Genomic DNA, 16597 nt, shown 5'->3' with positions numbered 1-16597 from the left:
AGAGGATGAGATGGCTGGATGGCATCACCGACTCGATGGACATGAGTTTGGGTAAACTCTGGGAGTTGGTGATGGACAGGGAGGCCTGGCATGCTGTGGTTCATGGGGTCACAGAGTTGGACACGACTGAGTGACTGAACTGAACATATTCTCTACAAGATATACAGCTAAAATAGAAGGGACCTCATTACCTTGTTTTTATTACTCATGTATATATGGTGATCCACTTTCCCAAACTGAAGTCCGACACAAAGTACACACTGAAGTCCATCTTCCGGTAAGTTATCAAGATGTACAAATCGATCGTAAATTTTATCTATATTTACCTGTAGTTTTTTAAGAGATAGCATTAGAAACACACACACAGCTTAAGTATCAAACTATAAAACACAGATTAACGATAATTTAATTTTTCAGAGGTCAGGTGACATCCTCTCACAAGAGTAAGAAAATGACTATATAGGTAAAGATAATGTGGTATTAATTTTATATCTGAATGATCAGTGAAACAATATACTAAAAAAGGAAGTATAATCTTTTTTCTATCAACATAACATTTACTCAAAATACCTAACATACCCAATATTTACGCAGGTCAGTTAATATGGTTCCAGAATCTAAAAAATATTTCACATTAGGGACTCCTTTATCCTCTATTTCTAATTTTTTTTCACCAAGAGAAGACTCATATGACATCTCCATCACTTCAATTATTTTAAAACTAGCGCCAAGATTTTCTTTAATTCTTGACAGATAAAAACAATAAAACAAACAATGTTTTTTATCAATTAAACAAGTGCACAAGAGCATTTAAATGCAAAATTTACCTCTGGGTCATTTTCTCTAATCAGGGTTGTAAATATAGCTTCCTAGAAAGGCAAAATAAAGAAGACTGAAGGTGCACACTCTTTCTTATTTATATATTTAATTAGTCAAGATTTATAATAAAATATGAACAAGCATTAAGAACTACCTCATAAAATGAGAGTCAAGCAAAATTTCTGTTCCTTCCAAAAATCTTTCCCTCTTCCTACAAAAGTTATTTAAGTCACACCCGACCATAGACTTTAATTCTTCCTACTCCCCTAAGAACATTAAAGACTAGTAATGGGGTACCATTTAGGGAAAGACACTCAAATTCACATACAAGGAATAAGAGATCTAATTTAGCAGACAGTAAGAGAACTCAAATTACAAAGCAAACTCGAAGATGAGAACAGAGATATAAGCTAGTGAAAAAAATATCACAAGGTTATTAAGTGTACAGCAATCTGATGCTACTGAATTATATAAAGAGGCCAACAGTGGCACGACACAAAGACATCAAAGCTGGAAGAAGCTAGCTGATGAAAGGCTTAAATGTACAGAAAACAAACTTTACCTTATGAGACAAGAGTTCTTAAATTTTTTTTCTCTTCAATGCTGACATATATAAAACTACCCCAGCAATTATATCACATTAGAATGATTCTCTATGGAAGGTTTTTTCAAAAGACATGCATTCCCACCTTTCTCTAGAGATTCCTAGTATCTCTGCTTGATGCGCCTCTTAGCAGTAAATGTTTGCAGGCCACACAGAAACAATGAAGGATTTCTAAATCAGTTAAATTCAAATAAATTTGAATTTTATGCCAGTGTCATGACTTTGTGAAAAAGGTTTTGAGGGAGACAAAAGTGAAGGCAGAGCATATAACAAACAACTATTTTTAGTATGCGTCTTAAAGGTGAAGCACAGGTGAATGGGATGAAGAGAGAGCAAATTCCAGAAATTTCAGGAGTTAAAACAGATCAGACCTAGCACCAGCTGGTTATGAGAAATGAAAGGAAATAATCCCTTCCACCATACATGAGGGATTGGATTCCCCCAATAGGGAAGTAACTCTCAAACAATGAGATGGGAGACTATGGAGAAACAGGGAGATGCTTTCTTAGTGTCTGAGAAAAAACACATGACCTAAAGAAGAAAACTAGAAAACAAAACAGATTATAATGAATTTGATTAAAAATTTTAATAATATTCTAGTAAATATGATGGTAAATCTATTATTTACCTCGTCTTTTAAATTCATGTTTTCAGGAGCCATACTTATTGAGAGTTGATTTCCATCCATTGATATTGGGAAGCAGGTATAAAATTTTACCATAGAATCTGCAGATTTTCTATTTATTTCTATAAATGCCTTTTAAAATAGAAATTAGAAGAACAAAAAAAAGTCTTATTAAGTTACTTCTCCTTAAAAAATATAATACTTAAGACTCAGATGAATTTTATAACTTACCAAATATTTTTAAAATAAAAAATGCATTCCTTAGAAAGGTAAGACCTACACACTAAGAACACTACAACTAAAACCAAGAAATAATGACTGAATTCATAAGGCAATACTAAAGAGGAATAACAAGGGACACTGTAGTAAATGACACTAAGGAAATCTTATTTATCTTATTCATCACTATATCCTTACTACCTAGAGCAGTATTTAGCATGTAGCAGACATTAAATGAACATGAATCAAGTAAACAAACTCAATGATTGACAAAATATGAGAAATATGAGGAATGAAAGAACCAAAGAAATGTGTAATGGTTATCAAATTATGTTCTGTCATTTTCTTAAGTATAAAATTGGAATACCATACAACTTGGTTTTAATTTTCATACCTGGGTAAGTAAAACGATTGAACCTTGTTCCATATGTTTGATAGTTAATGAGGTGAAAAATTTTATTTATAGTTATAGTTTTTTAAAATGAATTATCTCTTTATGTCATTAGCCAGCATATTTATCAAACTTTTAGTATGTTATAGCATGTTCATACAAATCTTTTGTTTCCCATTTACACAAATATTTTAAAAATCATTTATTTCAATTTTGCTTTATGTTAATTTTAATTTCAAAAATGTTTAAAATTTTATATGAGTGAATCTGGTATTTTTCCACATAACATCTAGAAAAATATTAAATCTCAAAAAACTTATTTGTCTATTCAACTCTAATCAAAACTGGGCATAAATAATCTAGATTGGTATTTGGATTTTATGTTTGTGCACATTCACTTCAGTATATAATGCAAACTACGAATCTGCATTATTTATTCCCAGAGTTTCACAATTTCCCCCATTTCAATGTATTATCACATAAAATTCTTATATTAAAAAATTTATTCTTTTTCAATTTTTATCCATCTCGAAACATTATAAATAATGTGCTTTTTAGAAAATAGCTTTAATGAAATATAGTTTACATATCATAAAGTTCACCCATTTAAGTATACAATTCAATGACTTTTAATGTAGAACTGTGCAACCATTCAAGTAATCTACTTCTGATATAAGGTAAAACTGAATATAATTACTTACACTTACTATCCCTTCCTTCTTTGTTTTCTTAAGTACACTGGTTCGACTCTCAAAAATTTCTAATGATCACCAACTCCTTTCTATAAGAATGCTACTTCCCACCACCCTGAGGGTGCTGTTTCCATTATTTAAATTTCTCTGAACTTTCATGTCCTATAAATAACTTCTACAAGTTGTTCATTATTAACACATTTTGTTTTAAAATTACAAAAGCAATAAACACTTACAGAAAACTGAAGACATACAGATAAAACTAGGCTGGTTCTATGTACTGATGACTCCATCAGTCTGAGTCTGAAAATGGTTATTTCCCATTTGAATATAAATGGTAAAAAAATAAAAAGCAGAAATACTAGTAAAGACAGCTAAACAAAACTTTGTAAGTTGTTAAAAAACTATTATTATATAAAGTATTTTCTGTTAAATGTTCAAGCAAATTTTTAATGGGGAAATCCATCCTTCCCACCATAAAACTACACCTGATTATAAAATAAAACTTTAAAATTAAGTGATTAACTGTATTTTGTATTTTAAAAATACAAAAATTTAAAAATGCCTTAGCTTGAGACGGCTTATTTTGAGGTGTTGCTCTTAAAACCCTTCAAGCTTTGTAAGGTTAATATTTTTCAAAATATGCTTGCAGACAACATGAATTCACAACTATTTTCAACTCTTACCTTCTTATGAGATGATAAAATCAAAATATCCTTTAAACCACCAAATGGTTTTACAAGGTTGGAAACTTCTTCAACAGAATATCCTTTACTAGGCAAATCAGAAATAAGTACCATACACATTTCTTCTGTTTCCTTCAAAACAAATTTCAGAATTGACATTAAAACTTAACTGTTATTTACTTGTTATATTTAAGTTTTACACTGCAGATCACTGTTAGAATTTAAATTGCATTTAATATGCTGATTAATTCAGAAAGTTGGTCTAAACCACAAATTAAAAACAGAACAAAATGCATTTTCCCACTCTTTAAGTATACAGAATAATTCTGTCATCTAGTCAAGGTCTTTAGTTCTCTTCTGTAACCACTACTTAAAAAACAAGTTTAAAAACATAACGCTGCCTGTCTTTGACTATAACTCTTTCATGTACAGTTCCCATTCCTGTGCCTTGTGATGCTAATATTTGAAGCTCCAAATCAGCTTAGTTCAGTTCAGTTGCTCAGTCGCGTCCAACTCTTTGCAATCCCATGGACTGCAGCACGCCAGGCTTCCCTGTCCATCACCAACTCCCAGTTTGCTCAAACTCATGTCCATTGAGTCGGTGATGCCATCCAACCATCTCATCCTGTCATCCCCTTCTCCTCCTGCCCTCAATCTTTCCCAGCATCAGGGTCTTTTCAAATGAGTTAGTTCTTTGCATCAGGTGGCCAATGTAATGGGAGTTTCATCTTTAGCATCAGTCCTTCCAATGACTATACAGGACTGATTTCCTTTAGGATGGACTGGCTGGATCTCCTTGCAGTCCAAGGGACTCTCAAGAGCCTTCTCCAACACCACAATTCAAAAGCATCAATTCTTCTGCGCTTAGCTTTCTTTACAGTCCAACTCTCACACCTATAGATGACTACTGGAAATCAGGGCATATTCTTTTACCATACTGAGTAAAATAATCCCTTTTAAGCAATATAAAAAAGCTTACCTAGTCTCTTAGTATCCTTACCCCATAACCCAATCATCACTACAAAATACTTTCATTTCTGCCTTCTCTTCTCTTAGATCTATTTCATTCTTCAAGATGACCCCCCCCAAAATGCCAACTTTTCCTTTAGTGGATGTTGGGTGAAATCCACAAAAGTGCATTATAGTAAATTGGCAACTTGTAACTTTTCTTTCTGGAGGGTGAGAGGGTAGAAAATTATAATTTTCATAAGCTAGTTGAGAATGATTTTTAAATAGCATACAAACTGTGTTCGTAAATGATTCCTTCTAGAATGCAATAAGTAAATCTATATATTCTACTGCTGCTTTAAACAGCAGTAGAATATTTTGATATTCTTCTCAAACCAAAATAGTAAGTTAACACATACTACTTCACTACTACTTGACGAATAGGGCAACCATTCTAATATGAACTTATCTTCAGCATCTGAAGGGTCTCAAGATCTCAACCACTAATTTCTAAATTAATGAAATTTTAACATATTCAAAATGACACATATAAGCACAGAAAAACAAAGAGAACTTAATGCCCTTGAAACAGAACTGCAAATGCCACCTGCTCCTCTAACATACAAAAAATTAACTGGTATTCTAAGTATTAACGTATCTCCCATTTGCTTCCATAAGAAAAAAGAAATTTCACAAAATTCTGTTGTTTTTCTACTCAAAAACCCAGCTGGCCTAATACTTTCTTCTCAGTGAAAAGAAATGCTCAATAAATACATCTACTTAGGATAATCTGCACCTAAATTTCTGTGACTTACTCTGCAACTCAAGATTTTTGAACTCAAAACATATTTACAAGGTCACAAAAGACCAGGATTTTCACCATACCTTATATGTACATTTTTTACCTGGGTTTATAGTAAGAAAACTACACTGCGTCACAATCTCTTACACTTAAAAAAAAAGTGAAATTAAAACCTGACCTTGTTGACTGGTTCATTTTCTGTGGCCTCCAAAGCAGCTGAAGATACAAAATAAAATAAGAATTCATACAAATGTATTTTATTTATCAAGATCTAACTTTATTCCACAACGGATTAAATAGTAGCTTCACGAAAATGTATGTAACAGGCAAAGGACCAGAGAAATTTAAGTAGGATACAGTTACAAAAATCACTGGCTTTTAAATAATATTCAGTTTTATTTCTTCTGAGAGCAAAATCAAGAGATAAGGTGAAGATCTGAATCACAATATTCTTAAATTCACCTAGGTATAACCCTATAGTTGTTGCTGTTGAATCACTCAGCTGTTTCCAACTCTTTGCGACCCCATAGACTGTAGCCCACCAGGCCCCTCTGTCCGTGGGATTTCCCAGGCAAGAATACTGCAGTGGGTTGTCATTTCCAACATATTATATATGTTATATTATATATATTATATATGTAATATTATATATATTATATATGTAATATATATCTTCTACATATATATATACCTATGATACAAAAACCTTAGTAAAATTTATTTTTAATCTTTCATCTTTAAACATAAGACAATAAACTAAAATTTCTATTTACCTACCTGAAATAGTTTCTTTAGCTCCATTTTCAGTGGTTTTGACTTCCACATTTGTCTTCATTTCAGAGCTTTCTGCAAGATTACAGTGAAAGTGAAAGTTGCTCAGTCGCATCCGACTCTGTGACCCCATGGACTGTATATCCATGGAATTCTCCAGGTCAGAATACTGGTGTGGGTAGCCTTTCCCTTCTCCAAAGGATTTTCCCAACCAAGGGATCGAACCTAAGTCTCCTGCATTGCAGGTGGATTCCTTACCAGCTGAGCTTTTATTAGTCTAGAAAAACACACTAATACAATTAAACCAATGAATATAAACAGGAACTTAAGCTAGGTTATTTTGTTATTTCAAGTCTCCATAAGCTGACCTGATTAAAGACAAAGCTAATACAAATTTTCCTTTGAAACACAAAACAATCCTTTTGATTTTTAAGCAACTACTCCAAAATATACCTCCAATGTATACAGATAGGATTTAATGAAACAAAAGCACTGAATGATAGCAATTCAAGCTTACCTGGTACATTCACAGATTTACTGGTGTCTTTGTTCTTGACAATTCCAGTCTTTTTGACTTCCAGAGACTTCTTTCCACCAGATTTTGCTTTTAAAAGTAAGAGCTGAACCATTATTATAAGGCTCTTTTCAGTCATTTAGCATGTTTCATACTACTATGTCAGTAAATAAGTAGTTCAACTTCATTATAAAAGCAGCTCTCTTCCAGGTATTTCTAATTTTTTTCAATATCTGTTTACCAGTAAGATTTAAAGAAAATATAAACTGAGATATAATTTTTGTTAAGGGTTATTAATGATTCACAAATTTGATCTTCATGTGCCAAAAGCACACCAAAATCACACACAAAAATTCTATTTTATTATTTCCACAAAGATTCTTTACAATTACATTAGTCTACTGGGAAAATATATTAATAAACAGATCATGTTAGTTTCAACATGTTACAATTTAGTGTTTCATTTCTTGATGGAAGATACATTCTTATAAAATGGAAAGAAAATATTTAAAGTAGAAATATTAGGGGAGTTCTATAAGCTGAGAAAGATAATATGAAGTGAGAACTCTGAAAACATGAGGAAAAGAAAGATTAAACAGTGGGGAAGTGGTTATAGCAGCCTAATATTATACAGCGTCACAATGTTTCCAAAAATATCTTCAATGGCAAAAACTGTCAAAGACCAAAGCACCTAAAAACAAAAGTTGTATTGTGTTAAGTTTTAAGTATCAAAAAAGTATCTACTAAACTTTTCAAGATGTTATTAGATACTGCTACTGCTAGATACAAATTCTATAAATTTAAAACTTGCTTTTGATATATTTATTATAGTCTTTAAAACAGAATTAAGAATAAACAATATAACCTTTCAACAGTCTTACCTGTTTTGATTGAAGCTTTATTACCTTTAGCAGCTACTGTTACCACAGATTTGACAGAACCCGCTGACTTCCCTAAATCACAAAAGCTCAGTCAAAACTGGTTTATTTATTAACTAGTATCAACAATACTGAAAGAACCTCACAAAGGATGTAAGAGCAACAGACTATATTTTATTCAAAACATAAAATGCTATCATCTTTAGGGATACAGATCATTTGCTAAATTAGAAATGATAATTCACCTCCCTTTTTGGGTACTTAAAAAATAGCATTCAGGCAAGTTACTTAAATCAACTAGAAGCAAAATTACTAACTACAGGATATAAAAACATTTCTGACAGCTTTAATGGTTCCAAAAGCAGTTATATTTAGGACCTCCCAATTCACACTTCCTTGGCTCCCAGTCGACTGTTTGTAACTCCCTGGACTATGCGGTCCATGGAATTCTCTAGGCCAGAATACTGGAGTGGGTAGCCATTCCCTTCTCCAGGGGATCTTCCCAACCCAGGGATCAAACCCAGATCTCCCGCACTGCAGGCGGATTCTTTACCAGCTGAGTCACCAAGGAAGCCCTTAAGAATACCTATATCATGGTCAGGCCACATCAAGATTGTTTTGACTCATTCATAATGGGTCCTATTTTAACAGAACTTTTTGAACTTTAACACTTTGTACATATGCATATATTACTGTTGCCTATATTCCAAAATGATGTTTATATAAAGACTGTGATCATCTAAGTGTCACTAAAAAGACTGCCAGAGAACAAGAAAAACTGAACCTTTTTATTCAGAGAGCAACAAGAGGTTTAGTTCTTAAAATCAGGATTCTCAACAAGTAGCAAGACAGTATATGACGAAAAAGCCCAGGATCAGAAGTCATTAAATCCAAGCTGAATTCCACGTTAAATTGTGAAGTCTGGGGAAATTTACTGATTTCTGTGCACACTACCCTATTTATAAACAATGGTGGTAATCACCCTATTTAACAGGACCTTCCGTAAAAATATGATCATGCTTTTGAAAAGTTATTAAAAGAAATTATAACATCTACAATACTTAATCAAAATAGCTTACAAATCCACTGTTCATATCCAGAGAGAGACCTTAATTTTTGCTCAAAAAGAGAAATACTACTCTTTATATTGTCATTTAACCAGTCATTTCCTAGTCATGCCCAAGTTTTGTCACACTGCAGTAACCTTAGCCCAAATGAACCCTTAAGGTGTTTCTTTCACTATTCTATGCTATTACCACAAAGAAATTCACTTTACTACTTCTAGTATAGGAAAAACAGAAAGAGGGATAAATACTAGGGCAAGGAGAAAAAAATTAAATTAGTTACTTTAAAATATAATGTAGCCTACAAAAAAGGCAAATAGAACATAATTTGCCATAAGTTTGTTACCTGGACTATTTTATAAAAGAAAAGTAAACAGAGAAGACCAAAAAGAGAAAAAGGGAAATATTTCTAATATTCACCACGAGAAATATTTTGCCAGTTAAATTATTTTATTTTGATAATAACTGCAGGAAAAGAGCACTGTCTACTACATATGCCTTCTTAAAACTTCTAGATGACTGTAAATTTCAAAAATTGGTATACACTCAACACTTTATCACATGAAATCCAAGACTACTGACAAAACCGTCTTAAATAATTTAATTAATATGTCTAACATCCTAATGTAGAAAACATACCTGAAGATTTATTTACTTTGGTTGCAGATGTCTTGGTTTGTCCAGTTTTGGCTAAAATAATAAGAAAAATACATCAATAACACATTACAAAAAATATCATTTACATTTAGGAAAGAGCTAACTTGGCATAACCTTCTTATCCTTATCCATCAGAGGGCAGAGAGAATGAAAACCACAATCACAGAAAACTAATCAACTGATTACATGGATCACACCCTTGTCTAAATGAAACTACGTGCCGTGCCATGTAGGGCCACGCAAGACGGACAGGTCATGGTAGAGAGTTCTGACAAAACGTGGTCCACTGGAGAAGGGAATGGCAAACCACTTCAGCATTCTTGCCATGAGAACCCCATGAACAGAATGAAAAGGCAAAAAGGTATGACACTGAAAGATGAACTCCCCAGGATGATAAATGCCCAATATGCTACTGGATAAGAGCAGAGAAATAGCTCCAGAAGGAATGAAAAGGCTGAGCCGAAGCAGAAACAACGCCAAGTTGTGGATGTGTCTGGTGGTGAAAGTAAAAGTCCTATGATGAAAAGAACAATACTGCATAGGAACCTGGAATGTTAGGTCCATGAATCAAGGTAAATTGGAAGTAGTCAAACTGGAGATCAGAGAAGGCAATGGCACCCCACTCCAGTACTTTTGCCTGGAACGTCCCATGGATGGAGGAATCTGGTAGGCTGCAGTCCACGGGGTTGCTAAGAGTTGGACATGACTGGGCGACTTCACTTTCACTTTTCACTTTTATGCACTGGAGAAGGAAATGGCAACCCACTCCAGTGTTCTTGCCTGAAGAATCCCAGGGATGGGGAAGCCTGGTGGGCTGCCGTCTATGGGGTCGCACAGAGTCAGACACAACTGAAGCAACTTAGCAGCAGTAGCAAACAAGAGGTGGCAAGAGTAAACATTGACATTTTAGAAATCAGTGAACTAAACTGGACAGGAATGGGCAAATTTAATTCATATGATCACTGTATCTGATTCTTGGTGGCAAGAATCCCTAAGAAATGGAATAGCCCTCAAAGTCAACAAGGGTCCAAAATGCAACACTTGGGTGCAGTCTCAAAAATGACAGGATGATCTCAGTTTGTTTCCAAGGAAAACCATTCAATATGTTAGTAATTCAGTTCATTTCCAAGGCCAATGATTCAATATCATAATAATTCAAGTCTATGCCCCAACCACTAATGCTAAAGAAGCTGAAGTTGAATGGTTCTACGATGACCTCATAGTCAACAAGAGTCTGAAATGCAGTCTCAAAAATGACAGAATGATCTCTGTTCCTATCCAAGGCAAACCATTCAGTATCATAGCAATCCAAGTCTATATTCCAACCACTAATGCCAAAGAAGCTGAAGTTAAACGGTTCTATGATGACCTGAAAGACCTTATAGAACTAACACCTTTTCATCATAGAGGACTGGAATGCAAAAATAGGAAGTTAAGAGATACCTGGAGTAACAGGCAAGCTTGATCTTAGAGTACAAAATTAAGCATGGCAAAGGCTAACAGAGTTTTGCCAAGACAACACACTGGTCATAGCAAACACCCTCTTTCAACAACATAAGAGTCGACTCTATACATGGACATCACAAGATGTTCAATGCTGAAATCAGACTGATTATATTCTTTGCAGCCAAAGATGGAGAAGTTCTATACAGTCAGCAAAAACAAGACCGGGAGCTGACTGCGGCTCAGATCATAAACTCCAATTGCAAAATTCAGACTTAAACTGAAGAAAGTAGAGAAAACCACTAGACCATTCAGGTATGACCTAAATCAAATCCCTTGCAATTATACAATGGAAGTGACAAGTCGATTCAAGGGATTAGATCTGCTTGAGTGTCTCAAAAACTATGGATGGAGGTTTGTAACATTGTTCACGAGGCAATGATAAAACCATCCCCAAGAAAAAGAAATGCAAAAAGGCAAAATGGTTGTCTGAGGAGGCCTTACAAATAACAGAAAAGAAGAGAAGCTAAAGGCAAAGTAGAAGAGGAAAGATAAGTATCTGAATGCAGAATTCCAAAGAATAGCAAGGATAGACAAGAAAGCCTTCCTAAGTGAATGACGTAAGGAAATAGAGGAAAACAATACAATGCGAAAAGACTAGAAAATTAAGAGATACCAAGGGAACATTTCACGCAAAGATGGGAACAATAAAGGACAGAAATGGCATGGACCTAACAGAAGTAGAAGAGATTAATAAGAGGAGACAAGAATACACAGAAGAACTATACAAAAAGGATCTTATTGATCTAGATAACCAGACATCCTGGGATGTGAAGTCAAGTGGACTTAGGAAGCATCACTAGATAGTGGAGGTGATGGAATTCCAGTTGAGCTATTTCAAATCCTAAAAGATAATGCTGTGAAAGTGCTGCACTCAATATGCCAACAAATCTGGAAAACTGAGCAGTGGCCACAGGACTGGAAAAGGTCAGTATCATTCCAATCTCCAATCCCAAAAAAGGGCAATGCCAAAGAATGCTCAAACTACCACACAATTACACTTATTTCACATGCTAGCAAGGTCAAGCTCAAAATCCTTCAAGCTAGGCTTCAACAGTACATGAATCAAGAACTTTCAGATGTTCAAGCTGGATTTAGAAAAGGCAAAGGGACCAGAGATCAAATTGCCAACATCCGCTGGATCATAGAAAAAACAAGAGAGTTCCAGAAAAACATCTACTTCTGCTTCACTGACTACGTTAAAGCCTTTGACTGTGTGGATCACAACAAACTGTGGAAAAGTCTTCAAGAAATGGGAACACCAGACCACCTTGGTATTCTGCCTGCCTCCTGTGAAACCTGCATGTAGGTCAAGAAGCTACAGTTAGAACCAGGCATGGAACAACAGACTAGTTCAAAACTGGGAAAGGAGTATGTCAAGGCTGTATACTGTCACCTGCTTATATAACTTATATGCAGAGTACATCATGCGAAATGCTGGGCTGGACAAAGCACAAGCTGGAATCAAGATTGTGGGGAGAAATATCAATAACCTCAGATATGCAGATGATACCACCCTCATGGCAGAAAGCAAAAAGGAACTAACGAGTCTCTTGATGAAGCTGAAAGAGGAGAGTGAAAAAGCTGGCTTAAAACTCAAACAGTCAAAAAATGAAGATCATGGCACCTGGTCCCACCACTTCATGGTGAATAGGTGGGGGAAAAGTGGAAAGTGCTAGGTTTTATTCTCTTGGGCTTCAAAATCACTGCAGATGGTGACCACAGCTGTGAAATTAAAAGACGCTTGCTCCTTGGAAGAAAAGCTATGACAAACCTAGACAACATGTTAAAAGCAGAGACATTACGTTGCCAACAAAGGTCTGTATAGTCAAAGCTATGGTTTTTCCAGTAGTTATGTAGGGATGTGTGAATTGGACCATAAAAATGACTGAGTGCCAAAGAATCGATGCTTTTGAACTATGGTGTTGGAGAAAACTCTTGAGAGTCCCTTAGACTGCAAGCAGATCAAAGATATAATGTGAAGAACTGACTCATTAGAAAAGACCCTGATGCTGGGAAAGACTGAAGGCAGGACGAGAAGGGGGCGACAGAGGATAAGATGGTTGGATCCCATCACCGACTCAATGGACATGAGTTTGAGCAGGGTCCAGGAGTTGGTAATGGACAGGGAAGCCTGTCCTAGTGCAGCCCATGGGGTCACAAAGAGTAAGACATGACTGAGTGACTGAACTGAACTGAACTGCCTAAGGTTCATGAAAGGTATCAAAAAGAAGCATTTTCTGAGATAGCCCTTAAAGAATAAATTCAAATTTGCTCCACCTTGACCCTCCAAAAGGAGTTTTAATTGGCTTTGTATGTTCATTATCTTGCACAAGGCCTGGTACCTACTAAGTAGGTACTTCAGACGTGCTTACTGCTGCTGCTAAGTCGCTTTAGTCGTGTCCGACTCTGTGCAATCCCATAGACGGCAGCCACCAGGCTCATCTATTCTGGGATTCTCCAGGCAAGATCTGGAGTGGGTTGCCATTTCCTTCTCCAATGCATGCACGCATGTTAAGTTGCTTCAGTCGTGTCCGACTCTGTGCGACCCCATGGACAGCAGCCCACCAGGCTCCTTTGTCCATGGGATCTAGAGGTAAGAATACTGGAGCAGGTTGTTAGCAAGTAAAGTTAACTGGAACTTAAGACAATGACTCCACATGAATGGACTGTATAAAGAGCTGTGAAATGAAATAGGACAGAACAGCTGGAAAATAAACTGCTCTGAGTAACTGAAACATAATGTACACCTGTGTGACAAGAGACTGAAAAAGTAATCTGGGGGAAAGGGTAAGGGGTCATTTATGCAAGGCTGAAGAATATGGGCATTCTCCAATGGATCACTAGCTTAAAACAGGGGCCAATGTGGATCCCTTCTACTAAAGCACAATGAATACTATTTTCCTACCATCACCTTGCAAGAAGTTTCCAGTAAACTGACAAAATATATTAGAGGAGTATTAAAAGTAACAACTTACTAGTAGAAGCTGCAGTCACAGTTTCAATACCTGTGGAAGCATCTGTATCTTTTCTATTAAAAGAAGAAAAAAAATTAGCAAAGAAATTCTAAGACCAAAATCTTCTAAAGATGCAAAGCTTAAATCTAAAAAAGTTTAAAATAATTAATCAGAATGATGTCCCACTTGAGTCAGGGAGATTAAAATATATTAAAAATGTAGTTGTCAAAACTTTTAAAATTTAATTCATATGCCTATTTATTCTCACACAGAAAATCATAGAATTACTTACTTTAAAGTAGATGCAGATGTTTTCTTTGAATCTGACATCTTTTTCTTCACTTCTTTGTTCTATGAAGGAAAAATATTTTGAAAACCTTAAGCCTCTTCTCAAATTATAAAAGGGAATATACAAAAAACACAAAAGCATATGAAATTATACACATGTACAACCACAAATAAAAATCTTACCCTAAAGTAAAAATGCTAATTACCTTTTCTATTTATAAACAGAAATAAAATATTTTCAACTTGTAATTATACAGTGTAATTCTACACCTTGTCTTTTATCACTTACTGACATTTTCTTATCACTATCTTTCAAAGACATTTCTAATAGTGCCATACCATTTCTGGTATCTAATTACAATCACTCTGGTCAGATCTATCACAATCTTTTGCTTTAATTACTATAATAGACTCATAATGGTCTCTGCTTCTGTCTTTGCTTTTCAACCACCCTCACTTCATTTTTAACATAGAACCAGATTGATAACTGCCAGTCCTAAACTCAAAACCTTTCATCACACTTAGAAAAAAAGTTAATACTTAAAAGTTTACTCTACTCATTTCACCCATTCTTTACCCCCAAATCACCACATATCTCTTTACAGCCATCTCTACTTTTTTGGGCTCCAAAATCACTGCAGATGGTGACTGCAACCATGAAATTAAAAGACGCTTACTCCTTGGAAGAAAAGTTATGACCAATCTAGATAGTATAGTCAAAAGCAGAGACATTACTTTGCCAACTAAGGTCTGTCTAGTCAAGGCTATGGTTTTTCCTGTGGTCATGTACGGATGTGAGAGTTGGACTGTGAAGAAAGCTGAGCGCTGAAGAATTGATGCTTTTGAACTGTGGTGTTGGAGAAGACTCTTGAGAGTCCCTTGGACTGCAAGGAGATCCAACCAGTCCATTCTGAAGGACATCAGCCCTGGGATTTCTTTGGAAGGAATGATGCTGAAGCTGAAACTCCATTACTTTGGGCACCTCATGCAAAGAGTTGACTCACTGGAAAAGACTCTGATGCTGGGAAGGATTGGGGGCAGGAGGAGAGGGGACGACCGAGGATGAGATGGTTGGATGGCATCACTGACTCAATGGGCACGAGTCTGAGTGAACTCTGGGAGATGGTGATGGACAGGGAGGCCTGGCGTGCCGCAATTCATGGGGTTGCAAACAGTCGGACACAACAGAGGGATTGAACTGATGAACTGAACTACTTTCAATCCCAAGCACCCTTTAAACTCCTAAAACAAAACAAACTACATAGGCATGGACTTGAGAAGTCTTCTGCAGTTGCTGTTTGGAATGCTCCCAATTCAAGGAACAATTTACACCTTCACCTACTTTTCACATTTTTAATGAGACCTTCCATAACTACCTTACTGAAAGGTGCATTGCTCTTTAAGCTTGGCAATTAGTGAACATCCAATAAATACGTGTTAAAATGATGTGAACTTATAATTGCTGTCATTTTATGTTTTCTTTCTTTGGAGGCATCTTTGCCATTTCCTTTTGTGCCATATGGGATTTTATCCAAACATCTCCCTTACCCCCAGTAGTTTAGAAGATACTCATCCTCCTGCTTATATTCTACTAATGCTGCTAAGTCGCTTTAGTCGTGTCCGACTCTGTGTGACTCTGTGTGACTCCGTGGACTGCAGGCTACTAGGCTCCTCCATCCATGGGATTTTTCAGGCAAGAGTACTGGAGTGGGTTGCCGTTGCCTTCTCCTTGCCATTTTACTAATGGGCATCTCCAATTTCAAAAGAAATATGAAACTATTGATTTCTTCTTATAAATTTAAAAGCCCTTACACCTTGGCATACGTGCTAATTTTTGATGACATTATTTTAGGACAAAGTTATTTTTTTTTAATTCTTTTTTTAACAATTTATACTATTTTATAAAGATACAACTATTTGTGTTTTACCCTGTTTAAATGGGCTTCCCAGGTGGCTCAGTGATTAAAAAAAAAAAAAATCTGCCTACCAATTTAGGAGATCCAAAAGACTCAGGTTTGATCCCTGGACCGGAAAGATCCCCTGGAAGAAGAAATGGCAACCCACTTCAGTATTCGTGCCTGGGAAATACCACAGACAGAGGAGCCTGGTGGGCTATAGTCCATGGGGTGGCAAAGAGTCAGAAATAACTGAGCATACATGTGCTCTATGTTTAAATGGT

General features: G+C 35.6%; 1 protein-coding gene across 9 annotated transcripts in view; it reads right to left on the bottom strand.

Annotated features, from left to right (window-relative positions):
• ZNF638 (zinc finger protein 638) overlaps nucleotides 1-16597 on the bottom strand; it is a 135188-nt gene that overhangs the window by 21894 nt on the left and 96697 nt on the right. For all 9 annotated transcript variants that reach the window (XM_069583641.1, XM_069583642.1, XM_069583645.1 and 6 more), the window contains 11 exons: nucleotides 14423-14481; nucleotides 14152-14204; nucleotides 9653-9703; nucleotides 7953-8024; nucleotides 7075-7161; nucleotides 6564-6632; nucleotides 5965-6002; nucleotides 4037-4168; nucleotides 2052-2180; nucleotides 828-869; nucleotides 192-326 (listed from right to left, as the gene is read on the bottom strand). In XM_069583641.1, the coding sequence (XP_069439742.1) occupies nucleotides 192-326; nucleotides 828-869; nucleotides 2052-2180; nucleotides 4037-4168; nucleotides 5965-6002; nucleotides 6564-6632; nucleotides 7075-7161; nucleotides 7953-8024; nucleotides 9653-9703; nucleotides 14152-14204; nucleotides 14423-14481 (867 nt within the window). The remainder of the gene's footprint in view (nucleotides 1-191; nucleotides 327-827; nucleotides 870-2051; nucleotides 2181-4036; nucleotides 4169-5964; nucleotides 6003-6563; nucleotides 6633-7074; nucleotides 7162-7952; nucleotides 8025-9652; nucleotides 9704-14151; nucleotides 14205-14422; nucleotides 14482-16597) is intronic.

The sequence above is a fragment of the Ovis canadensis genome, chromosome 3, assembly GCF_042477335.2.
Source record: "Ovis canadensis isolate MfBH-ARS-UI-01 breed Bighorn chromosome 3, ARS-UI_OviCan_v2, whole genome shotgun sequence".
Classification (NCBI taxonomy): domain Eukaryota; kingdom Metazoa; phylum Chordata; class Mammalia; order Artiodactyla; family Bovidae; genus Ovis; species Ovis canadensis.
Note: the sequence above shows the minus strand (reverse complement) of the source record. Positions and strands in the feature narration are given on the sequence as shown.